This window comes from Apiospora marii (genome assembly GCF_038362585.1).
Source record: "Apiospora marii strain CBS 49790 chromosome Unknown utg000013l_segment0_segment0, whole genome shotgun sequence".
Taxonomy (NCBI): domain Eukaryota; kingdom Fungi; phylum Ascomycota; class Sordariomycetes; order Amphisphaeriales; family Apiosporaceae; genus Apiospora; species Apiospora marii.
Window position 1 is genome coordinate 2847362 of NW_027117384.1, and position 23935 is coordinate 2871296.

The 23935-nt window shown below is 57.3% G+C and overlaps 13 protein-coding genes across 13 annotated transcripts; 8 read left to right on the plus strand and 5 right to left on the minus strand.

The window, feature by feature from the left end:
- Positions 1–177: 177 nt before the first annotated feature.
- On the minus strand, positions 178–1603 carry PG985_015990 (HotDog domain-containing protein; the record flags this gene model as incomplete). Its single annotated transcript, XM_066835756.1, has 3 exons — positions 178–686; positions 872–1216; positions 1267–1603. The coding sequence occupies 3 exons, from the start codon at positions 1601–1603 to the stop codon at positions 178–180; spliced, it is 1191 nt and encodes a 396-aa protein (XP_066676959.1).
- Positions 1604–2397: 794 nt separating this feature from the next.
- PG985_015991 (DNA ligase 1) lies at positions 2398–5359 on the plus strand (the record flags this gene model as incomplete). Its single annotated transcript, XM_066835757.1, has 4 exons — positions 2398–2423; positions 2513–3943; positions 3995–4763; positions 4823–5359. 4 exons carry the CDS (start codon positions 2398–2400, stop codon positions 5357–5359), a joined length of 2763 nt encoding a protein of 920 aa, XP_066676960.1.
- Positions 5360–7382: 2023 nt separating this feature from the next.
- PG985_015992 (uncharacterized protein) lies at positions 7383–7739 on the minus strand (the record flags this gene model as incomplete). Its single annotated transcript, XM_066835758.1, has 1 exon — positions 7383–7739. The coding sequence occupies one exon, from the start codon at positions 7737–7739 to the stop codon at positions 7383–7385; it is 357 nt and encodes a 118-aa protein (XP_066676961.1).
- Positions 7740–7797: 58 nt separating this feature from the next.
- On the plus strand, positions 7798–8254 carry PG985_015993 (uncharacterized protein; the record flags this gene model as incomplete). The annotated part of the gene is made up of 2 exons (XM_066835759.1): positions 7798–7891; positions 8076–8254. 2 exons carry the CDS (start codon positions 7798–7800, stop codon positions 8252–8254), a joined length of 273 nt encoding a protein of 90 aa, XP_066676962.1.
- A 407-nt stretch (positions 8255–8661) lies between these two features.
- On the minus strand, positions 8662–8859 carry PG985_015994 (uncharacterized protein; the record flags this gene model as incomplete). Its single annotated transcript, XM_066835760.1, has 1 exon — positions 8662–8859. One exon carries the CDS (start codon positions 8857–8859, stop codon positions 8662–8664), a length of 198 nt encoding a protein of 65 aa, XP_066676963.1.
- A 705-nt stretch (positions 8860–9564) lies between these two features.
- On the plus strand, positions 9565–10238 carry PG985_015995 (uncharacterized protein; the record flags this gene model as incomplete). The annotated part of the gene is made up of 3 exons (XM_066835761.1): positions 9565–9647; positions 9779–9963; positions 10012–10238. The coding sequence occupies 3 exons, from the start codon at positions 9565–9567 to the stop codon at positions 10236–10238; spliced, it is 495 nt and encodes a 164-aa protein (XP_066676964.1).
- A 361-nt stretch (positions 10239–10599) lies between these two features.
- Positions 10600–11660, plus strand: PG985_015996 (uncharacterized protein; the record flags this gene model as incomplete). The annotated part of the gene is made up of 2 exons (XM_066835762.1): positions 10600–10926; positions 11193–11660. The coding sequence occupies 2 exons, from the start codon at positions 10600–10602 to the stop codon at positions 11658–11660; spliced, it is 795 nt and encodes a 264-aa protein (XP_066676965.1).
- Positions 11661–11666: 6 nt separating this feature from the next.
- On the plus strand, positions 11667–11984 carry PG985_015997 (uncharacterized protein; the record flags this gene model as incomplete). The annotated part of the gene is made up of 2 exons (XM_066835763.1): positions 11667–11732; positions 11799–11984. 2 exons carry the CDS (start codon positions 11667–11669, stop codon positions 11982–11984), a joined length of 252 nt encoding a protein of 83 aa, XP_066676966.1.
- A 263-nt stretch (positions 11985–12247) lies between these two features.
- On the plus strand, positions 12248–12478 carry PG985_015998 (uncharacterized protein; the record flags this gene model as incomplete). Its single annotated transcript, XM_066835764.1, has 1 exon — positions 12248–12478. One exon carries the CDS (start codon positions 12248–12250, stop codon positions 12476–12478), a length of 231 nt encoding a protein of 76 aa, XP_066676967.1.
- Positions 12479–12638: 160 nt separating this feature from the next.
- On the minus strand, positions 12639–12986 carry PG985_015999 (uncharacterized protein; the record flags this gene model as incomplete). The annotated part of the gene is made up of 2 exons (XM_066835765.1): positions 12639–12767; positions 12831–12986. The coding sequence occupies 2 exons, from the start codon at positions 12984–12986 to the stop codon at positions 12639–12641; spliced, it is 285 nt and encodes a 94-aa protein (XP_066676968.1).
- A 2641-nt stretch (positions 12987–15627) lies between these two features.
- Positions 15628–15936, plus strand: PG985_016000 (uncharacterized protein; the record flags this gene model as incomplete). The annotated part of the gene is made up of 1 exon (XM_066835766.1): positions 15628–15936. The coding sequence occupies one exon, from the start codon at positions 15628–15630 to the stop codon at positions 15934–15936; it is 309 nt and encodes a 102-aa protein (XP_066676969.1).
- A 2318-nt stretch (positions 15937–18254) lies between these two features.
- PG985_016001 (uncharacterized protein) lies at positions 18255–19037 on the plus strand (the record flags this gene model as incomplete). The annotated part of the gene is made up of 1 exon (XM_066835767.1): positions 18255–19037. The coding sequence occupies one exon, from the start codon at positions 18255–18257 to the stop codon at positions 19035–19037; it is 783 nt and encodes a 260-aa protein (XP_066676970.1).
- Positions 19038–21361: 2324 nt separating this feature from the next.
- On the minus strand, positions 21362–21667 carry PG985_016002 (uncharacterized protein; the record flags this gene model as incomplete). Its single annotated transcript, XM_066835768.1, has 1 exon — positions 21362–21667. The coding sequence occupies one exon, from the start codon at positions 21665–21667 to the stop codon at positions 21362–21364; it is 306 nt and encodes a 101-aa protein (XP_066676971.1).
- Positions 21668–23935: the final 2268 nt, after the last annotated feature.

A 23935-nucleotide genomic window follows, 5' to 3' on the forward strand; every position in this document is an offset into this window, starting at 1 on the left:
TGGCGAGGTGCGTTAAGGGGGCGGCGAAAAGCATAGCATAGCGAAGCAAAATACCGTGCAAACAAGCAAAGTTGACTTTTTCCCCACCCCACTTCCATTTACCTAATGAAGAATCTTGATGTGATCGTGATTACGTGCGAGGTTATTTATGTGTGGATTGGCTGGCTCTCTTCTCATTCAGTTGAACTCTCCATTGGCCATTCTCTTTGCGAAACTCTTGTGGAATCTTTCCATCTTGGTCATGGCCCTTTCCGTGGCGAGTACGGTCCCCTTGACACAGAGCCCGCCGTGCTGGTTCTCGATCCAGACGTCGTGCTTCTGCTGCTCGGCCTCCCCGTCGCGCAGTTTCCTCTTGGGCGGGCTCCGCACGCACACGGTCATTTCCTGGTCCGCGTACAGGGGCGCCAGGTTGCGGTAGTCGATGCGCTGGACCGTGAGCTCACGGGAGGCCACGTCTTCCGCGGACTCGCCCGGGTGCCGGGGCTGGCGGCAGCTGCGGCGCAGGACCTCGAGCAGGAGGTTCAGGCACAGGGGCCCGTGGACGAGGAGGCCCGGGCGGCGCTCGACGTCTTGGGAGTAGCGCTCGTCTAGGTGGATTAGGTGGGCGTTGTAGGAGAGGGCGCTGAAGTGGAAGAGGAGGGTGCGGTCGGGGGTTAGGGGGTGGGCGTGGGTGGGTTTGTAGGGGACTGGAGGGAGTTGGGTTGGTTAGCGTTTTGTTCGGGTTGCTTACATGCATTGGATATAAGATATAGAGGGAGTGAGGGGGTGGGTTGGTACTAGCCTTTGATCAGCTTCTCCGACTTCGCTGCCCCCGAAGATTCCTCTTGCTTGCGCATGAACACCAGCGTCCGCACCTCCCTTACCGCCTCACTTTGGCACAGCTCAAACGGCCCCCGGTCTCCCTGCCGGCTGGCCCGGCCGTAGCGGCGCAGCACCTCGACGAAGACCTTTTCGTCGCCGGCGGGCCCCCGGACTTGGACGTCCTGAATCCGCTCCGCGCACACGGCGGGCGTGCCGTTTTGTCGGAGCAGGCCCGGGAACTCGATCGAGCCGCCGGCCCACATGCGCCGCTCGAAGGGGAGGCCGGGGCTGTGGTACGGATCCGTCCCGTCCGGGCAGAGGCGCGAGGGGGGCAGGGCGGGGGGAAGTGGAGGAGGTGGTGGCCTTGGGGGAGGACGTCGTAGGTGGGGAAGGGGTGGTGGTTGGGGTTGGGGGGCTGGGGGTGGTAGTTGTAGGAACGAGGGGGTTTGGTCCTGCTGCTACTACTGCCATTGCCAGTGCTATCGCCGTCAAGGTATTCGGAGAGCGAGAGGTCGAATAGATAGGACGGGATGTTGGTCAGGGCGTCGTAGGTCAGCTGCTCCGGCCGGGACAGCATCTCGGCGCGGAGGCGCTCGATGTCGAGTGGGGCCTGGGCCGCGGCCGGGGAGGGGGAGGCCTGTTGAGGGGATTGGGATGGTGATAACGAGAGACGCCTGGAATTGGAGAACTCGCGCTTTTGCTTCACCATAGATAGTGAAGCGCGAAGCCCATGAGACTCATGATGGCAGAGCCGGACCAGACGACGGCCACAAGTGAGGGTGGCGGCATGCCTGGTCGCCATTTTTGCGCCGGGGTTATGAGTCCGGTGCGGGTATCCTGGGCATTACCTGTAAGTATATGCACTTAAGAAAGCCACTGTAGTCTTCAAGTACAGAGATGTTAGCTACCTATCAGAACTATGAAAAAGCAATTAAGCGTGGTGGCTGAAGCAGTTGACAGACAGCCAGCTAGAAGAGGCACTCGAGATGAAGGCCTCACCAGCCAATCACTGCTAATGTTCAGCGAGTGACTGAATTGGCGGCAGGGATGGCAGCTCGAAGCGCTAGAAGCAGGGGTCCCAGTTCTCGGGTTGCCGGTCGCGTCCACGACTCTCGTCAATTTAGCGTCCATATTTAGCCGGGTACATTAGCACCCTGTCGAGCTGCAGGCAGCACCGCAGGTACCTAATTTACGCGACCGAGCTCAAGGCAGGCGCGTCGTTGAAGTGGTTCGGTCACGTCAAGCAAATATCCATCGTTCTACAGATGGATATCTCCAACCAACTGCAGCCCCATGCTATTTATGAACAACAGCCCATTCGCCATAATTGTGTTGCTGGTTGCCTGATACTACTAGTCTATTCCGTCGCATAGGCAGTGATCGACAACCTTTTTCTTTCTTCTCTATTTTGACCAGCTTTGACTGTAATTACCTGGTATGCACTTGCGGTCCCTCACTTTCAACCCCAAAATAATTACACAGGTATCCCACTCGCCTGTTGTGGCTTCCACCCGCCAAATCGTCCATATTGCGACGACCACGTCTCTGCGACGAATCTTCCTGTCTGCCGCCACCAATCGCAGAACCCTCACCATCATGGCGCCCAAGCAAGCGACTTTGGGGTACGTAAAGTCTTCCCAGACCACCTTGGGGTGGGTGCACCTGCGTGCCATGGTCCCCCGCGCCACGAATGCTGACCTTCTGCGCGCAGCAAGTTCTTCGGAAAGCCCAATGGCGCCAAGTCCGCGCCCCAGCAGTCGAAGCTGTCGTTCGCCACCAAAGCGACCGCCAAGAAGCCCAAGGAGGAAGAAGAGACCGAGGACGAGCCCGCCGAGGCCAGCGCCTCCAGCAAAGTCAAGGACGAGTCCGACCACGATGCCGACGTTGCCTCGCCCGCATCCGACACCAAGAAGCGGTCGCGAGCCAGTCCGGCACCGAAACCTTCGAAAGCCAAGTCCACACGAGCAGCCGCCAAGGTGAAGACGGAGGAAATGGACGTGGACGAAGAAGAGGAAGAGGCTCCAGTCTCGAAACGGCCGCGCAGGAACCGCAACAAGGTTGAAGAGAATGAGGATGAAGACGAGGTTATGGCCGACCCTGAGCCGGTAAAGCCAAAGAAATCCCCAGCCAAGAAGAAGGAAGCTGTGGAGAAGGAGGAGTCACCCGAGCAAGAGTCGCCCAAAAAGGCTGCCCCCAAGAAGGCTGCACCCAAAAAGGAGGCATCCAAGAAGGCTGCACCGGCTTCTTCTTCGGCTGCGTCCAAAAAGAAGCAGAAGGAGCCTGAGCCCAAAGACGAGGAAGATGAATCGGTTAAGGAAGAATCAACAGCCTCTGAGGCTGCTTCCGACATGGATGTGGACGAAGAGGATGAGAAGCCGAAGGCTGCCGCAAAGGCTCGAGAGAAGGTCCAGACGAAACTTATAAGCAAAGCGAAAGACCCGTACCCTGATTGGAAGGAGGGCACGCCCGTGCCATATGCGGCGCTATGCACGACCTTCTCGCTCGTTGAGATGACATCGAAGCGTCTGGTAATTACAGAACACTGCGCTCTCTTCCTGCGCCAAGTCCTGCGTCTTACCCCTGACGACTTCCTCCCTACCGTCAACCTCATGATTAACAAGCTAGCCCCTGACTATGCCGGAATAGAGCTGGGTATCGGCGAGTCACTTATCATGAAGGCCATTGGCGAGACGACTGGCCGTAGTCTGCAGGTCATCAAGCAAGACCAGAAGGAGATTGGTGACCTTGGCTTGGTCGCAGTCAAGAGTAGATCCACGCAACCCACCATGTTCAAGCCCAAGGCTTTGACAATCCGGGGTGTTCACAAGGGCTTGATGGAAATCGCCACCGTCTCTGGCCACGGTGCTCAGGGCCGTAAAGTGGACAACATCAAGAAGCTACTATCCGCAGCCGACGCTCACTCGACCGGCAAGATCGACGTCAACACGGATAAGGGCGGGCCCAGTGAGGCAAAGTTCATTGTGCGCTTTCTTGAGGGGAAGCTACGTTTGGGACTCGCCGAAAAGACTGTGCTTGTCTCGATCGCTCAAGCAGTGTGCATCCACGAGGCCGAACAGAAGAGCCAAGTCCCGAGCACGGCCGATATGGAAAAGGCGGAGCAATTGCTCAAGGCGGTCTACAGGTGAGTCTACATGGCTATGGCTAAGATTGGCGATTCTAACGTGTCATCTAGTGAATTGCCCAGTTGGGATGTGATTGTCCCGGCAATGCTGAAGAACGGCATCATGAAGCTGAGAGAGTCATGCAAGCTGCGACCTGGTGTGCCTCTGAAGCCCATGCTTGCGAACCCCACTAAGGCTATTACCGAAGTGTTGGATCGCTTTGAGAACCAAACCTTCACATGTGAATTCAAGTACGATGGTGAGAGAGCTCAGATACACTACGTTGCCAAGGAACACCAGGACGAATACATTGACGGTGTCCCTGGAGCCACGCAAGAGGCGGCCAAGGGCATCGCTTCGGTCTTCTCGAGAAACTCTGAAGACCTTTCGAAGAAGTACCCTGATATTCTCGCCAAGCTTCATACGTGGGTGAAGGAAGGTACCAAGAGCTTCGTCATGGACTGTGAGTCCGTGGCGTGGGATGTTGCAGAGAAGAAGGTCTTGCCGTTCCAACAACTCATGACGCGAAAGAAGAAGGACGTCAAGATTGAGGATGTCAAGGTCAAGGTCTGCGTTTTCGCCTTCGATCTGCTGTTCCTCAACGGCGAAGCCTTGGTGGAGAAGTCGCTCCGAGAGCGGCGTGAGCTGATGCATGAGTCCTTCAAGCCAGTAGAGGGCGAGTTCGCCTTTGCTACATCCATGGATGGCCAAGAGATTGAACAGATTCAAACATTCCTTGAGGAGAGCATCAAAGCCTCCTGCGAGGGTCTCATGGTCAAGATGCTGGATGGCACCGAAAGCGGATACGAGCCCAGCAAACGAAGTCGCAACTGGCTCAAGGTAAGCTCCCTCCCAGCTAATGCAATGCATCGAGACGTGGTCACTAACTTGCATCATAGATCAAAAAGGATTACCTTGCTGGCATCGGCGACTCGCTTGATCTTGTCGTTTTGGGCGCGTACTATGGCAAGGGCAAGCGAACTTCGGTCTACGGAGCTTTCCTACTGGCCTGCTACAACTCGGCAAACGACACTTATGAGACAATCTGCAACATTGGCACCGGTTTCTCGGAGCAGGTGCTGGAAGAGCTCCACAAGACGTTGTCGGAGATCGTCATCGACCGCCCAAAGCCCTTCTACTCCCACTCCTCTGGCGGTCAGCATCAGCCCGACGTCTGGTTTGAGCCCCGCTATGTCTGGGAGGTCAAGACTGCAGACTTGACGTTGTCGCCCCGCTACAAGGCCGCAATCAGTGAGGGCGCCGACCCTGCAGGTGAGAAGGGCATCAGCTTGCGATTCCCGCGGTTCATCAAGGTGCGCGATGACAAGAAGCCCGACGAGGCGACGGGCAGCAGACAGGTGGTGGAGATGTACCGCAAACAGGAGAGCGTGACCAAGAACAAGGGTCCCAGTGTCGATGACGACTTTGAGTACTAAGCGGTGATGTCAATGGTAAGCGTTTGATGTCGCTGGCAAGTCGCTGGCAATGTACGTTTCAATGACAGAGGGGGGAAGATGGATATTAGATATTTGCTGAGATGCATGAAGGCACGGACTACTACTTGTTGCTACGATACTACTACATGGCGTTATTATGAGCATATTGCATTTAGCTGTCCAACTTGAGATTTACAGACCGAACTTTCTTGCCTATTTGCTTGTTTCTGGATGAGATGTGTGGACGGCCGAAGAAAGTGACTTGCACCGCAAAGACTCCTCTTGGTGGACGTCCAAAACACATGATTGCCTGCGATTCAACTGACGTCAATGTAGTCTGCTGTGAGCTTATCTGCTTGAGCTGGGTGTAGGATACCGAGGAGTGGTCCAGGTGAGGTCCCATCGCGAAGCTATGTTGTTTGCTGCATGTATGCGCCTCACTATTCAGACGGGAAGATACAGCGAGACGCGTCTCACAGATGAGGGGGATGCAGATAATTTTTTTCCCTCTCTCTGTTAGGCATCATCGCATTCGACAAACGGAAGAGAGAAGGATCGGACTTCGGACTTCTTGCGGTTCTGGCGGTTTCCTGGCATTTTTCTGCTGGCCATATAGTCTTGTAATCTCTTCTGCTCAGCTGTCTGGAGTTCTTTCTTTCTTCATCTTCTTCCACTTCACTCTTCCACTATTCTATATACTGTATATACTTCTTGTCTTCTTCCAATTGTCACCTGTTTTCATCCTCTTTCTCCAGATGAACACTAATCTTCAATGTCAACATTCTTCACCAACACTCATTGCTGCAGACCAGCTTTGATTCCACACTTCTTCGCGTTCCCTTCTGCACATTTGAATAGAGCAGCCTTCAGTCTCGTCCCGGCTCTGACAACTCTACTGTGGTAACTTCTTCCCATTTGTCTTTGCTTGCGCCCGTCTCTTCCAAGTCAGCATCTATCTATATCTAACCTTGCATCGCTTGTCTTAGGTACACTCTGCTTCGGCCACCGCGATGTCTTCCAACTACAACAGTGAAGCCAAGTAAGTACTCGACATTGACCCAGATAACGGCATTGATCCTTCATGAACTGACTGACGTTGCCCCTTCTGACTTTTAGTCACATCACAATCAACCTTGAGCGACAACAGCGTTGTTCACACATGTCCACTTACTAATGCAGTCCCAATGGGCTATCACACACTCATTACTCCGTTTGTCGTGTCTCTTACCTTCCATCATACGTCCACTTCTACTTGACTTAACCTATATACACCAACCCAACCCAACCAGATCTTCTTTCCTATTCCTTCTCTCCCATCCCTCCACGACCTCGTCTCGACTGCGACGAAAGGCTGTCGAAGGTGGCCCATCCAGGTGGACTCCCTGGATGGGCATAAGGTCCCGTCGTCCTCATCACTCTAGTCCTGCCAGGTACGTAATTCTCCCCTTTTCTTCTTCACCTCGACACTGCGGCAAGCTGCTACAGTCCGAGTGCATCCCGTCCAAGTGGAATTGTTTTCTCTCAAGATGCCCATCGATCCCCCTTTTCAGACCTACTGTTTGTATGCAGATGGTGGTGCTCTGAAGACGAAGACTGATATGTTTGTGTTGTTGTTGTCTCGACCAGGGTCAGCGTTCTGCTTCATGGCGCCTGCCCGTCCTCGAGCGCAGGGGCGCGGAAGGAAGCGTGAGGCAATTCTGGAGGTGGCCCATCCAGGTGGATTCCCTGGATGGGCATGAGGTACTGCCGTCCTCGTCCCCTTTGATCCTGTCCGGTACGTAGTTCTTCCCCCTTTTCCTTCTTTGGTCTCGGCACCGTGACGAGCTACAGTCCAAGTGAACTTCAAGACACCGATGCATGGTCAGACCAACCGTAAGTGGATGGTGCTCTCTAAGTAACGAGGGTTGACGTATCCGTGTCGTCTTGTTCCAGGTCGAGCCAGGGCCCGGGGGTGCTGGCGCCGCATCGACAGCTTTACGTCGCGTATCGCCGCCTTGGTCCACGCGGCCCGGGGGATGTCGCTTTACTGGTTCTTCCTCAATCGCCCGCCGAACGAGGCAGTCGTCGGGGGCTGTTCAACACCGCCCTGGCCCATACGACGCCTTCGGCCTTCTCGCAGCTCATCCATTACCTCTCCGTAGGCAAATCCATCCGCAAACGAATGGGTGGCATGCCGCGGGTGCAGTGGGATGAGGCCGACCGCTCTCTGCGCTACCTCGGGAACCGCATCGGTGTAGATCAGTTCCGCCACATGATCTTTTCCACGGTCGACGTGGTCGAGCGGCGCCTGGACGACCTCTTCCATGGGCGGTTGGGTCGAGAAGGGCTCCTTAGGATTCGGTAAGTCACCACCCGGGTATGCTTGCGTTGCCCTTTCCATCGCTGACCGAGGTGCTTCATCTTCTATTTTGTGCTAGACGGGACCACCACTACCAAGCATGTTCTGCGGCCCGCTGCTGGGAGATAACCACATCCAGGTGGACACCCTGGGTGTGATGAACACCACCGCCGCGACCATCTTCTTCTTCTCAGGTATGACCTCAATTCCCCTTTCTCACCGGGCCTGCCCTGGCTTGCCCATACTATGTGCTAGTAGTGAAAGCAGGTAGTTGAGCAACCAATACCAAAGCTCTGTCCTTCTTCTTCTTCCTCCGTCTTTCCTACACTTGCAACATCGATGCTAACTCGTGTACACTTTCCTCCTTCACCATAATAGGTTCCATCTTCGCCTCGTGCGTCCAAGAGCCTGTCCCCTCATCCACCGCGCTCCCGGCCTCCCCGATCATCTGCGTCGACACGGTGGGATCGAGGCATTGGGCTCTGGTCGTCTGGTACCCAGACATAGGCGAAGACCAGCAGAAACGGACGGCACGACCAGACTGGTTTCCTAGATGAAGGTTCGTTCCACTCGTCCGAGGCACCGGACTCGATACCAGGTCTCAGGACCGGGCTATCAAGGCGGGACCTGGTACACGCTTGGGCAATCACCCGCCTTACAGCAACCGGCGGATAGATGCTGGGACACTGAGCTGGATATGATTTCGTCGGCTCCAAGGATTTGGCAGAGAGCAGGGTGAACGACTTGCTGATGCCGAGCCTCTTACGAACACGCCAAAGCGCAAAAGGGATCTCGTCCTAGGAAGACGCCGGTGGCTGATCAAGGGGTGAGTGAAACGGGGGCCCGGGTGACCTCTGTGGCCCCATCGTCCAGACAGAAGCTCTCTTATTTCTCTTCTTCTTCTTCTTCTTTCTAGCGACGTCCCATTGCTGACTCATACTCAACCTCGCCTCGGACAGCTGTATCATCCGGGTCGAATACTCGGAGAAGCCCACTGGCGACGCGATTCGCCAAATTTGCGAACACGTGGCTTCGAACGCACAAGACCCAAACTGCCCGGCGGTTGTCGCTCGTCGCGGGGACCGGGGCATACATTCTCGGGGTTGCGGAAGCGGTCGGACATGGAGACAATCGACGGGCAGATGTTCAGCATAGCGGCCATCGCAGAGGCCCCTCGCCGCCGGCCATGCAGTGGACACCTGTATGACGACCCTCAAGTAAGACGTGCTCAAGGACCACGTCGCTACGACACGGAAGGAGGAGATGCAATCGGTACACGGGTGCGAGGTATGTCGCTGGTACTGGAGGTTCTCGTTCCAAGTTGCTAATGAGGTATTTCCAGGTTTGCCGATCTCATGTGGAACATGATTTCAAACCACCGCCGCCACGTCGCGCCGGGCACTGGCCCTCCGACATCATGGATGCACTCTTCTCCATGACAAGAGAGTCGAGCAAGACGCATTCCTGCCGAGCCTGTCCCAGATGCGCCATAGATGCGAGATATGGCTCTGGTTCCCTTGCCTTCCGAGACTTCCTGATTGCGCCCCATGACAGTGTAGTAGGTGTGCATTTCGGCCTCGTCAAGGGGCGAGAGAGAAAACGGCAGCGAGACGCGTGACAGACGCCTTCAGAGCTCGGCCTGACCCGTGTCAAACCACCTTTGCCGTCCATCGACCAACTCAAAGTAGAACTTTGAAGCTGCTCTCGACGCAGACGGACCCATCCGGATGCAGCTCCCTGACCTGACGTCGACGGGCGCGTCGATTTCTGTCCCTGGAGTGTGAGGACTACACATCTGCTGGGGTCACTGAACCCCACTGTCCAAATGCGCAACGCCACCCTGGATGGAAGATTTGAGACAGCTAAAATGCTGGACAAGGACAACCTCCAAGATCTGCAACTGCGAAACAGGATCCTCAGTACCTATGAGTCTTTCGGTTCCGGTGGAAAGTAGTCCATCGACCTGACCTCATCCTCTCATACCGGCCATGATGACACGCCTACGCAGTACCCGTATGACTATACGGGCTTCCCAGGAGCGTCTTTCGAGGCTGAAGCCGATCGGACACTACACGCCACAGAAGTCCCAGTCCCGCTATAGGCCAAGAACTTCACGATGACGACGGCGACAACGGTGACGAGGGCCGCGCGAACGGGCAGGACCCTGTCCAAGAACCTAGTCGCACGGTGCTGATGGTTCTGAGGGTCGAATCCAAAGGGCCAGGTAGGCGCCTGGCGCTGGTCCGACCCAAAGGTGCACAAATCAGTACGACCAGTTGACAACCAGCTGAGGCGCTTCTTCTTGTGCAGCCAGGGCAGCAAAACACCATGACGGCCCAGATCTGCAAGCCGGTTCCCCACGGCACACGGCGAGCTGGCTCCTTCGCCGCGGCGCCTGGGACGAGATATTCGGTGGACGGACTCATCGTGTCACTTATTCCTTCCAACGCCCGACGAAAATTTGCCCACACGAGAGCTCACGAGGTTCGAGAAGATGTGGGGGGTGATGAAGGGTTTGTCACAGAGAAGCAAGGAATATGAGGGCTGCGAAGAAGTCGGGCTCTATATCGACAGTCGTCTCTCTATCGAAGACCCAATGGCGTCAGTGGGCCGGTTCCAACAGCGGCACCCATGCACCAAGTCGGTGGGCGAGCCGAGTACCTTCACGTCTACTCGATTCTTCTTCGATTGCTCGAGATGACTGGGGTACGTGAGAGCTGCTGTACGCGACGTACGGCAGCTTCGTAACCCAGTTCCCGACTTGGGGGACTGGCAAGAGAGGACTTTCCCACCTCTGTACCACACGACGTGGTTCTCGGGGCACGCGACACCCGCGGGAGTTGATGACGCAGACCTTAGCCGGCCATGGGATTCCTAAGAAGAAGACGAGGCCGTGATCAGAATGCTGCGACGTATCGAGCCGTCTGTTCGGACTGGCGTAGCCAATGGCAACATCGATGTGTTTGATACCTTGGACTATGAGAGGGTCTCGACGGCTCTCCTCAAGTGGGCAGAGATAGCTCTACGACTGGACCCGTTCCATGCACCACCGGAGAACACGACTATCCAAGCACAAGGACGCAGGGTGCAGGTTACGCGATCGCCAATACCAAGCACGGCCATCTCCCTGCCCAGAATGACTATTCTAGGCGCGATGGGCTGGCATCACACACCTCGAACAGTGCCACCAGCCAGAGTCGACCTCAAGGCTGGGACCTCATTGAAGAGTGTCGGTTCCAACAGCGGCATCCATGGGGGAATTGGCTGGGCACCCCGAACCTAACCATGCGTTCGATTTCCCCATCCCCGCTGACGATGCTGCCCAGGGTCTTCGGGCACGAGCTCGCGCGTCGACAGCCCCATGGACTATGGACTGGACTTTGACGGTTCGCCCCCTTTTGCCAGTTCGACCCTTCTACATCTGTTGCTCGAGCTGAAGTTCGAGCTGCCGTACGTAGCATGTGTGGCCACCACGTTGCTCCGTTCCCGACCTAGAACCAGTACCACGCGACGTGGTACGAGCTGCCGTACGCGACGTACGACAGCTTCGTGGCCCATCTACTTACCGACCTACCTGGAGCCAAACAATTGTCGAAGGGGCTCTATACTGTGCCAGGACCACGCGACGTGGTTCCCGGAGCCCGCGACAGTAGGCCGCGGGGTGAGGATGAGGACGAGACGACCTCGTCAACTCTGCCGTGGCTCGCAGATGTCACGCCTATCGTCGTCGGTGGTGTCGTCTACATCGGGGGCCACGGAAACGCCCTGCCATTCCAGGAAGGCGACGTAGCCCGACGTCGAACCCCGTGCCAACCCCGCGAGACACTACCAGTCGGTAACGCGGGACGACGACTCGCCTTCGTCTCACTGGGTGGCGAAGGACCTCGCAGCGGCTCGGAGCCACGGTTCGGACTGCTCCAAAAGCTCTGCGCCTGGCTGACGAAGGAAGAAGCTATCGATTGATACTTCATGGACGATGGATGGGGGGCGCCGCCGGGGTCTGACTGGGCGATCCAGGAGAGCTCCATTTCATCTGTACGTTGCCACACCCGACAGGCGTCTTTCCCATCCCATCGGTCTCGCTAACCGTCATCATTACAGATTTCCCACACTCGGATCCGGAGCGACGAGCGTGTGGAGAAGAAGATATCGGCAGCCCTGCTCCGTGGCAGTGTCTTCGTCGGATGGGTCAAAAGGCGGCACTGCTGGTTTCCCGGCTACGGTCTCGACTATTCTTCTCTTCGGCTGATCAACGAAGCCCTCACGGTCTCGGTCATGGACGTCTGAACAATGCTACACCCCGGGCTCACGACGAGACGGAAGTGATCAGAAGGTCCATGGATCATCAAGAAGTCCAGGTAAGAGAAACAGGCTGACCTTTATTTACTTATGAACACCGACTAATGAACCCTACACAGATCGACTTCCACTGGGCACGTCGTGGGGTGGAACCCCCTGCGACTGCGTCTTGACTCGACCTGGCTTTCTCCTACTGTCGGCTGTATGTGCCTCAAGCAGACCAGCGAGATCCCGCCCTGGAAAGCACCAGCATGATGTCTCGGTACCAGGCTCCCAGCGGCCAGGACATGTACAAGGTTTTCATCCCCATGATTCCGCGCGAGGTGCTACCTCCTCGCATCAAGGGTCATCATGGCCGAAGAGCTGGCAGTCCTAGAGCTCATCCAGACCACGACACCCCAGCAACAGTCTGGACCATCGACCCCTCGGCAGCCCAGGAAAATCGCCCGCCAAGGGAGAAGGCTCGCTCCGGGACGACTTAGGGGCTTGTCGACTGCTGGCTCCCACATACACGTCCCGCAAAGCCTAGGAGCAGACCTCCTTGGGCTCGGGACGGCCGCTGTCACGCACGTACCACCTGGACGACGCCATAGGTACGAGGAGCGGGATCGCGGCACCGGCGCGAGCGATAATGCAATCGTATTACGTCTCGCGCTCCCGGACGTGATAAGAATGCGAAGCAAGGCCTGCGCCCGAACAAAAGTTGGGACGGGAGCCGGCACCAGGATACCGCGACGGTATCCCGTGGGGGCGTGAGACCGAGCTCGACCTCTTCAAGGGTTGGCAAGACTTACCGTCGTGAATGGGGTGGCATTCTACCGGGAATTCACATACCGCGGCTGCAAGCTTGGCAGGACCTCGTGGGTACTGACCACGCACCCCGGGACGAGACCCGGAAGCAGACAGCTGTTCCAATGGCGAGTGGGCGAGGGGTCCGATCCAGACCTGGGAGACTGCGGCGCCTGTCCAGGCCAGATTGGGCCAAGCCATGGCGGAATGGGATGCTCTCAAGGGCGGAGAGCACGCACAGGGAGGGAAGAAACCAAAGCGCAGAGAAAAGAAAAAGAGGCACAAGGAGAAGCGGCAGGAGCATCGACACCGGCGAACCGTCCCACCTCGAGCCGGCACGTTTATGTCGGTGGAGCTGCGATGTACTGACGAGTCGGTTCCGCGGCCCTTCCGCTGACCACGTTGTGTCCAAGGCGACCTGGGACAATCGAGCGACCCGTCGAGGGAGCGACCTGCAGATCCTCTCACCTGGAGGCGGAGACTGCGCATCCTCACGCGTTGGTATCTGGCCGGGCGGCAATACACTATATTGCCGTGCTCAACCTCAACGATTCCGACGCGCTGTTCCCGGCGTCTCTGCTTTGGATAGAACCTCTCGACGAGGAATTGGCAAAGGCGAAGGACGGTTTCAGGAGCGGCTCTCCGGAAGACCGAGACTTCTTACGAGTTCCGACCTAGCAAGGACACTGACGCAAGGTATCCAGGAGAACAGTCGCTGCGGGAAAGGGTCGTCCCGGCCAGGATCCCGAACCCGGTAAGATCCAGCCGGTGACGAGACACACGGTTCGGCACAATCGACGGTGTTTATGTCGGAAGACGGACCCGGATCTTTTGCACGCCTAGAAGATACTAGGGTTACCCCGGTCCCGCGACGGGACTGGACGTGGGTCAGATTCGGCGAACTCCCGGCGGAGTCACGGTTACTGATTTGGGAAGAGGCGATCCGCAAAGATCGGCCTCCACGACGGATTGACAAGCGCCACCAACCAGCGGACTTGGGCTTCTCTTCAAGTAAACAGTGGTGGGGAGCCACCACACTCTAGCAGCAACAGTCCTCACTCAGCATGGGGCGAATATTTAAGAGACGACCTCGCAACTCGCCCGTACTAGACGGACCCAAACATAGGAACACGGGACTTTGGCCAAGGCCATCCTTCTCCGTGCGGAGAAGTGGAAGGCGGGATACCCGTTTATCAGGGCCCAGTAGACACTGGCGGCTTCCCAGACCTCGAGCGAGGATGACAATCGTTGCCAAAGACGACAGCCACGAGGACCATGGCTGTATTACGCCGGGACCGCATTTGACCGACAAGGACACGCTCGATACAGCCGACCTTGCTGACGCCCTCGTGCGCAACAAAGGGTTTCCCGGACCAGGCTCGAACTATACATTACACTGGGAGTGCAAACGCCAAATCAGGTCTTTCGATGTACGCCGCGTACGCGTATGTTCCAACGATAACTGCGAACTCTGTTGACTCATCGTTGGTTGCTTCCTTGTCGTTCTTGATTGTCACTTGGCGTGCTTCCGCGGCCATTGGCGTGGTCACTAGGGGAAGAACGCCACCGTGATGGGGGCGAACCATGTTATCTGTGTATTAATGAGCGTCAACATGATTCCCAAACCCTTTCTGTCATTGTCACCAAGCCGATATATGCTTGGTCGACAAGAGCTCTACTGTGTCTGTTGTTTCCAATGTTGCTACAAACGAGCCGACGAGCTCGATGAAGTCCCCTGCAACCTTTGTACTGTACTCGCAGACGCGCCGTTCCATTGCCATTCTTCTGCACGTGGGATGGGATCGAAGACGAGGAGAATCCTCGGGCGGCGAACATGAGAGCCCGGGTGTTATGGGTCCGCGTATGAATGAACTACATGTGAAGCGCGAAGTGACACTACCCCTTCCCTCGCGCAGATGACTACCGGGCGCCTATAGCTAAGGGCAGCCTGTGGCAACCTCCTTTAGGACCGTGAAGATCACGGGTACCGATACACATGATCCCTCGCTTCCAACTGGGCCTCTATCCAGTTTGCGCTCTCCTCCCACTCGATTTGGCCTTGGTGCCGGAAGCAGGCCGGTCGCGCGCGACGCGCGGCCAGGGATGAGTGGAAGAGATGCACTCCAACGACATGACAACATGCCCCCAGTATTGCCTGTGGTGATGTTGAAGTTGAAGTTGTCGGCATCTGGGAGAACAGATGCACCAACTGCATCCCAGTCTGCGCGTCTCCCGAGCGAGAATACCTGATCCTCAACAAGGTCCAGTGGAAACCTGGACCGGACCCAGGACGTCGGCGCCGAGTTAGCTGGTGGAGGCCCACCGCAACCCAAGCGCGCGAACTGCCCAGGAGAGTAATGCGGGCTGCCTGGAACAAGAACTCATAAGGCAGAGTGTGGCGAATCCACACGGCCGCGAGTCCAACCCGGGGCATGGACAGAGCGTTGGCTCCTCCTCCGACGCAACCACGATGATTGGTGAATGCCCCGGGCAGACATGCCATCACGTTCTCAAGGATAGCATGGCCTAAGGTCGAGTCGGCCTTGAAATACCAGATAGATAAGCTCTGGGAAATGGACGCCATACACTACAATACCAAGGGGTATGAAGTGTACGCGTCCTGGCTTGAAGGAAGTGCTCGTGGTGGGTGTCGATGTCGATACTAGCGGTCCGACCCCTAAATGCCGGCCAAACCCCTCAAACGACAGCGAACTCCGCAGATTCGTCAACTGCTGGACAGGTTCAAGCAGCCTGTGACTAAACGTGCTCATCCGCCTCCATGCTTCATTCCACAGCCCTGTAGAAGTGCTTACCGGAAGTAACACTCGCAGACAGCTGTGGCATGGTCAACGCCACCAGTGCCGCCCGAAGCCACTTCACTTGTTTGGAGTCCTGGGAGGACGTCGCATGGGACGAGATACCTCCCACCGAGGCTACTACAGTCTCCCATGAAGACATGGGCAAAGCTGTCCCAGGCCATCCGGATGTTCCAGTACTTGGATTGGAGGAGGGCACCGATATCCGCAAGGAGGAGCGTCCGTCAGCAGAAGGTCCAGCGACCCGCAACGTGTTCTGGAAGATACCAAGGACACCAAGACTGCACTACGAGAATATGCGGAAGCGGCTATCCTCGCGTTTGACAGGCCACTAATCTCGTCGACTTCCTTGCCGCTGGCCCCGCCGCCGCACCACGGAACTACGCACACTTCTCACGACGAGAATGGCGGCATCGGGTCATGATCCATCCACCTGGCCAATCGCAAACTGGACGGCGCGCACGATGGCATGCCGTAGTAAAGCAAGACAGGCACGACGCCCAAGTCTTGCTCCACGGCCAGTCAGCAACAGCGGCCTCTGCAGCAGCCTGCCCAACAGCCCTTCCAGTAACCTGCCCAGCAACCCTTCCAGCAGCCCTGGGGCTCACGGCTCCCATTGGAACGACATTGGGAGCTGCGCCGGCACTCACATGGCCCAGCATCGGTCAGCAAACTTGCTGGCCGGTAGAGCAGCCCTTGCCTCTTGCCCACCGTCCTAGAGTTTGCCTCGAACGCTCTGGGATGGCGGTGGCAGAGGTAACACCGTCTAAAACACGACGAGTCCGACGACGACGTCGAAGTCACTCTTCCGACTCCGCTCACGGTGACAACGACGACGCATCTGCGACCTGGGCGATTGAGGTACATGGGCAACGCGCGTCGGAGGAAACGCCGGAGGAGACACCGGATACCACCCGTAATGGCAGAGGACATCGAGATAGTCGACCTGCCACCACGCTGGCATACCCCTTTGGAGGAGCTTGAACCATGCCGGCTTAATTTTACTTGGGGACCAGAGGACGGTATTTGCCGCCGCCGGGAAAGAGGACGACCACCACTTCATCCCGGCGGAGTACTTTCTCCGTCCGAGGGAGGGAGATGGCGCAGATACTTGGGCACGCACCAGAGAACAGTCAGGACATCGCCTAGAACAGGGGGTACTACGACCAACCACGGCCAGCTGACTGATTTCTGAACTCGACCAGAGACACCAAGAGAGACGAAGCTCTCTGGCTCCTGGCACGGCAGAGAGCCGGGTCGCTTCAGCCGGAAGGTAGGTAGCCAGCCTTTTCCGGCGGTCAGATACTCGACCCGCCTACGGTCTGGACTCGGCCGTGGTGCGCAGGTACGGGCACCTCTGAGAAGCGCTTCAGCCACGGGCACACTTTGCCGCAAGAGGCATAACGCCCTGCCGGGGAACGTGGTTATGCCAGTGACACCACCTGCTCATTCTACGAGAATGTGGCTTGCACTGGCGGGCGTGCCCATGAGGGCTTCTCCCCAGGCAAATGCGGTGTAGCCCTCGACCCCGTTGAACATTGACCGGAAGGGGTGCCACGGTCAAGCCAAGGGGTGGGTATCGGGAGCGAGGGTACAAGGTGCCACCGTACTGTACCAAACACGACCCCCCCTGCTTACTCCGCGTTCGTCTTGTCCAAGGTGGAATCAGCCCTAAAGTACCGGATAGATAAACTGTGGGAGACGGGTCTTCAACGGCGCCCGAGGGCAGGCGGCCTGCAAACAGTGCAAAACTTGTTGAACACTGTCTGGGATGGCGAGGTGGAAGCCCTCGACGATTCGGACGAGGCGGACGAGCTAGAGAAGATCTGGACCCCCGCTCTTCCGACACCGCGCGCGACGCGTGGGACGGCGGCAGTCTCATCACCCCCGGCTCGTCAGAGGATGGCACCAGAGTCCCAGCACGACATACGATGGAGCAGGAGGCGACCTCCCGCTCGCGCATGCTCGGGCGCTCACCCCAAGACGATCTCGGGGAGTCTTGAGGCAAGCCGCTGGGCATCGACCTACCCAAATCAGCCCACGGCATACTGGCTGGGGTCGCGGACGACGTCACTGCGTGGTCGACTCTCTGCTGCGGAAGTTCAACCATGCCAACCCAGGCATGGGATGGGGCCATGAACGTGTGGACACTGGGCGTCACCGGACGGTATCTCTGGTATGTGTGCGAATGGCGGAGGCGACCTCCAACCCATCGCACTGTGGGCTTTGGCCGACGATTAGCAACCCAAAACGCTAGTCGCGCTGTCTCGGTATACCCTCTCCGTGAAGAGGGATAGCCATGAGCCCCCAACCAGATCGTTGGAGCTGTGTGCCAAGCCGCGCGAGACGCCATCATGCCCCAATGGCCAATTACGACCAGTATTGCCAACACAGACTTTCCCAAGACGGTCGATATGCCTGAGTCGGTAATGAGAGTGCTCATTCCGTGTTCAGTCACGGCACCCGCCACGGCATACGTCTACGCGCGCCGTTCCAGCAGACCTGGACGGCAACTCACCTCGCTCATGTCTCCTGTAGCGAGATCGGCACTCTCCCCGACGCAGCTGAGAGATGAGGCCCCCTTCGGCTGTCCGTGCCCTTTCGTCCTCTGTACTCGCCATCAATCCGCCCCGCCAGGTTCCGCCGGGTTGGAATGGCGAGAGCGGGTTCACAATCTCGCCGGCTGGTGAGCATAAGGAACGACGTGCCAGAAAATCACGGGCAGCTCGTGCCGGCGAGCTTTGATTCCCTGGCACAGGACTACACTGTCAGTCTCAATGACGTACTGTCCGAGGATTGGTATCGTTTCGCGACCCCGATGAAGTCGGGCCACCACGCTCCTCCGTCCTCCGCCCAAGGCCTTTCGTATCCTCCTCTCCCACCCCGGGAGGATCTGAACACCGCTTTCGCCAATAGCGACATGTCACCAGAAGACTCCGAGTACTTCCGGATTTGCGTAGACAAGTCGCAGTCTACTCTGGCGCAGAACGCATGGCAACATGAGGTGAGGCGCAAGTCGTCCCCAGAGGACTCGCTCTGGTACAACGTATGGAATGAACCATATCGACATGCGCAGTTCTTCAGGATGGCCGACTTCATGGATATCGACGCCGAAGAGGACTTTGCTGCCACGGCCCGGTTCTACGAACGGCTGCAACGGCGATACCCGTGCGCCAATTTCATGAGCCTGCCGGGGTTTGTCCACATCTGCACACTTTTGCATCTACTGCTCGAATCAGAGAACGAGCTGCCGTGCGATGACGCGTACGACAGCTTCGTGACCCAGTTACTGAGCTGGAACTCCCACGGATCCACAGGCTGCCTCCGGCTGTGGGATGTCTGCCCGTTTCAAGAAGCACTAGACAATTACTGCCGGTGGAGGGGGGCTAGAAGACCCCACATCATGAAGACGAAGCCAACGTCCATAATAAGATAGCGATTAAACCAAGGTCATCTCCTCTCTCGGACAGTAACACTGAGCACAGCGGCGCAGAACCCGTCGATTTTGTTTCTGTGACAGTCCTATTTCCCACGCAGTGTGAGCCTTTCAGAAGACCCTGATGGGCCTCCCCGGACGCGATCCCGAGTAGAAACCTCGGATGCAACCCAGTCATATCTGAATTTGAGCTGATCCATGCTGTATCTGTTGAATACACCGAGAGGCCATCAAAGCCACTGGTTTCCATCAGCCAGGACGAAGTCGAGTACAACCAGTACACGACCAGCAGCGCCAAAGCGTGACCGAAACGCCGGGGCGGGGCGGCATGAGCCCGACCGCTCACACCTCGCAGTTGGCGCGTTATCGTCCGAGGTGGTAGCAAAGATGCGACATGACACCGTTGAGCAACTCAAAGCAAACGAGGTCGGGTCTGTGATGAGCCGGGTGAATAAATCACCCCAAAGAGATACCGGCCTGAGGTGACCAGCGCCGAGCTGGCAACGGAAGAGCAAAATGCTCTTCTTGGCTCTGGAGACTGCAGATCTACCCCTGGCCAGAAGTTGGGCTGCGCCAGAGGAAGGAGGGATACTCACCCCCTTCATCCTCAACCAGTGGACATGGTCGACGATTGGGAATCCGGTTCTGAAACCGAGATGGAGGTAGAATACCTCTAGACGCGACCTCGCCGAGAAAAGCTCACTAATCCGTCACACCCCGTGACTACACAGACAGTCACGGAAGACGGGGCGTGTGGATGGACCATCGCCATCGGGCACCGGCAATCGCAAAGCAGACGACAGCTGCATTTCTCACACTCGTACCTGCCGAGTGTGCAGGCACCCGGACCATGTCGGGCAAACGTCCAAGATGGACAAGGCTTTGACGATCGGAGAACCGCAAGCACCACCCTATCGATGACCGATGGGGAGAAGGTCGCTACACAAGCCATAACGCTTGGGGTATTCGAGAGGTCACTCGAAGGGACATGAAGGTCACCAAGATGGATGTTGCCTCTAAGGCATTAGGCATCGATCGAATGGCCAAAGATGACGAGGTCGCAGGCACCAGTGAGAGAGACTCCCATGTCGACCCAACTGCTCGACAGCTGCTCCAGCTGTAACCCTTCGCCACCAAGGTTGCTATTATCCTCGCGACGAGCAATCATAGCACCTTACGACTCGGTAGAAGTGAAAGCGGCTGACTGGAGAGGTTTGCGACAGCGGCAAGGTCGCAGATAAGACGAAGCCAGCTTCGAAGCCCCAGGTAGCCTCCTCGGCCCGAGTACCGACGAGAGCGGCGAAATGGTTTGGGGCAGGTTAAACCGCAAACCTCCAGAGCAGCCCCGTATTCTGTCCCCCGCCCACGCAGCGATCAAAGTGGCGATTCAAGCGTGTTGTGATATCGAGGTCCGCCGTACCAGGGAGCGCTCGAGGGTGTTCCCTTCCTAAACAGGATTCCTCTGGAATTGTTCCTCTCATGCCGGCCAAGGCAAACCCTCCGACCCCGCAACACGAGCGGTGATGTTTGTATGTTACCGAGGCCAAGAAAAGCCTGAAGTGACCCACCGTCGTGGTGCCCGGCCGACCTCTTCATAGCTTCCAGGAAGGCGGCCATCCGGACGGGCCCTTCTCAGCCCGCGACCTGTCATCCACTCAATCTGTCCGTACTTGACGCAGCGGTATGGCGCGACGCCAGGACCGCCCGCACCCACTCCCCGCTTCGATGAAGAGCCCGAAGCATGAACCCGCCATTTCCATGAGAGGATATCACCACGCTCCGTGCTCGCATCCACGCGCGGGGCCTTTCACCACCAGCAACACTCCTGCAGAGCGCCAGACAAGGCCCCAATGCTAGGCGTGCCAACGCTGTGGCGGCACTAGTCGAGGTACGAAGATTCTGTAATCACGACCCAATACGGCATCTAGGAATATCGCGGACAGTCTTCAGGTTCAGGTGCCTCAGGGACAGTGTTGTGCTTGCATACGGCCAAGCCAGGGGCTGCAATGTCGTCGCCATGGGTGGGAAAGTCCGGAGCGAGAGAGAGCCCCCACAGCCGCAGAGCGGGCAACGCAGAACTCGAAGGCGACCTTCGAGGGACGCCGTGGCAAAAGGCAACCCTCGCCTCCTCCGGACCCAAGCTGGAATGGGGTCAGTCGGCCGCGCGACTTGGCCCGTGGTCCCGCCGGGTAGCAGCTGATCCTGCTAACCCCCCAGTCATGACCATGTCTGGTCTTGCTGTCGCATGAGACCGCCTGTCTCTTCCTCGGATGGCGAGAGCTAGACGCCCAGACCCGGCATCGTGTGTTCGACCCGCGACTGCCTCAGATGTCCTGTGCCGGAAGACGTTCCAGCACTACATGCACCACGACGTGCGCACGCCGATCGTGTTGGACGTTGACGGCCGCGAGGGAGGAAAGCGAGGAGGGCGACAGCGAGGACGCCCCCTTGTACGCGCACCCTTGGCGCACGACGACGCATACGTGCGACATATGCCTCGGGCGTTCCGGGAATGTTCCATATGAACCCCGGAAGGCAGGGTATGTTCCCGAGCCGGCATCGCGTGAGCAAGACCCGGATGTCACTTGGAGGTGCTGGGCCGGCCTGCGCGACGCAGAGCTGGCGAACATGTTGCACGTCGCTGTTCCGGGTGTAGGCGAGGTTCTACCTACCCCCTCTTGGCTCAGTCGCGGAGCCAAGAAAAAGCAGACAGTAAGGTGTGCAAGCCTTGCCTCCAGGCAAGGGAAGACGACGGCCGCTAGCAAGGCTCTTATCCCTTCCTGGAATGCGTTCGCGTCGAACCTATTGAACCCTGCATCAGCTGCATCTTCATGACGATGGAGAGGTCCCTGATGGTGTCGCATCATGTGCCACCAGGAAGCTGGGTCCAGAGGCATCGACACAACAGGAAAAAGCCGGCTGGACCTTGAGATCGAGATATCACTCGAAGAACGTCTGCTGATTGAGCGGCCTGGAAGATACCAGCGCCGACGGCACAGGGACGCCCGTCGTGGTCGTTTAGGCAGTCCAAGAGGATCACCATAACCGCATCGTACCGATAACCCAGGACAAGCGGATCGATCTCGGATGTTCCCCTCAACTCAATAGGTGGCATCATGATGATTCCGGCAGGTTGTGGAGGGTGTCCTCGTTGCAGTGCTGGGCCAAAACACCAGGGTAAGAATCACCTGGTGTCTGTCCCCAGGCTAAGAAAGCCATTACGCAGCACGACGTACGCGACCGGCTTAGCAGGTATGCGGCAGGAACCAGATGGATGCCCTGGTTCATGAAGTGGCAGCTATTGAGCCCGAGCAGGATACACCAAGATGCGAAAAAAGAATTAAAAAAAAAAAAAAAACGAAAAGAAAAAGACTCCAAAATCAAGCTGCTCATTACGCGACTCGAACATGGGAACGGGCCAAAAAAAATTGGTTTGAGTCTATGAGGCGGCTGTGGGAACGGGCATCCACAGCCCGAGCGCTATGTTTTTCCATTAGACCAACTGTGTCAGTCTAATGAGGCTCTTACCTCAAGGGGGTCTTGGGTCTATTAGGCTTAAGTATCAGACGTCCATGGCCCGATATTGGCTGAAAGCTGCGTGCGGGTGGTGGTTCGGGTGGGGAAAAGGGGGCGTGGAAGGTTTATACGCCCCTGGTTATCCCAAAGCTTGACGATGGCACCCACTTCCCTTCCTCCATGGCATTTCGACAACTCGAATGATCAAGTTCAGACTCAGCTCATGACCGAGTTATCTCAGTTGAAGTTCTGGCGATGCGACAATGCTACCGACTAATTACAGCACAAAGCACAAAGCGCTGCGGAACGACCTTGTGCGAGCAGCGGGATATACCAAGACAGACACCCAATTCGTGACTGACATGATGATGGGTCTGGGACGAGACTACGCCTTTGCGGGCACTAGGCACCCGTATTCGTGTCCGAGCTGTCGATGTGGTTGCATTCTTATCATGTTCTCTACCAGCGTGAGAGCAGCAGAAGAGCAGCAGCGCGTGGACTTGCTCTTGCGCCAGAGCAGAGAACGGATTCGAAATCGGGGCCTCTCGATGACTATTGAGAGTGACCCACGATTTCACTTGCCATCAAGCGCGGTCAGGGCAGACTCCCTAAGACCAGCGTGAGCAGAGTCGTGAAAGTCCCATCGTCACTCGTGACGCTCTACATCGACGAGGCGCGTTCTCCGCACACCTTCGTCATCCGCGCACTATTCCCAACGGCCACTGAAGAAATCATGGTCTCTGCCGGCGAGCACATCGTAGAATACGACTGAGCACCGGCACAGCAGGATGCACTTCTCCGCCAAAGGAGCAGCTGCGACGTGATGAGGTTCCGGCCGATTCGTGGACACTGACGAGGCGCGATCTCTCCACAGGAAGTGTGGTGACGCCCCAAGCGCGTCATGGCGGTCCACAATGGTGCTAGCCATGAGAGCAAGAACAAGCTCGTGAACCTGATAAGGGAATTTCGGGATAAGTGGTCTGACGTACTCTCGCAGCGCTCCGACTCACCCAACACACGACCACAACCGGCTTTACGTTTCGGGACTATTGCACTGCCACCTACCGCCGCGAGAATGCACTCGTTGCCGAACACCCAGTACTACAGCCACTTTGCCAGGGGGGTGTGGACACCACCCCAGATGGGCGAGATGACTCAGGCGCAGCATCATCCCTCCCACACTCGAGCAAAGAAATGTGCCTCGAGAGCCAAAATCACTCCGCCAGGGCTCGAAACGGAAGCGAGGGGTAGCCTGTTTCCTCTCTGGAGCCCGGCGGGGAAGTAAAGTCTCCTACTCGCCAAGACACGATTCAGGGGCTGGCAGGTCGTGAGAGACAGCAAGAAGGAAGACAGTAAGAGTGTCCACATGGACCTCTTGCCAT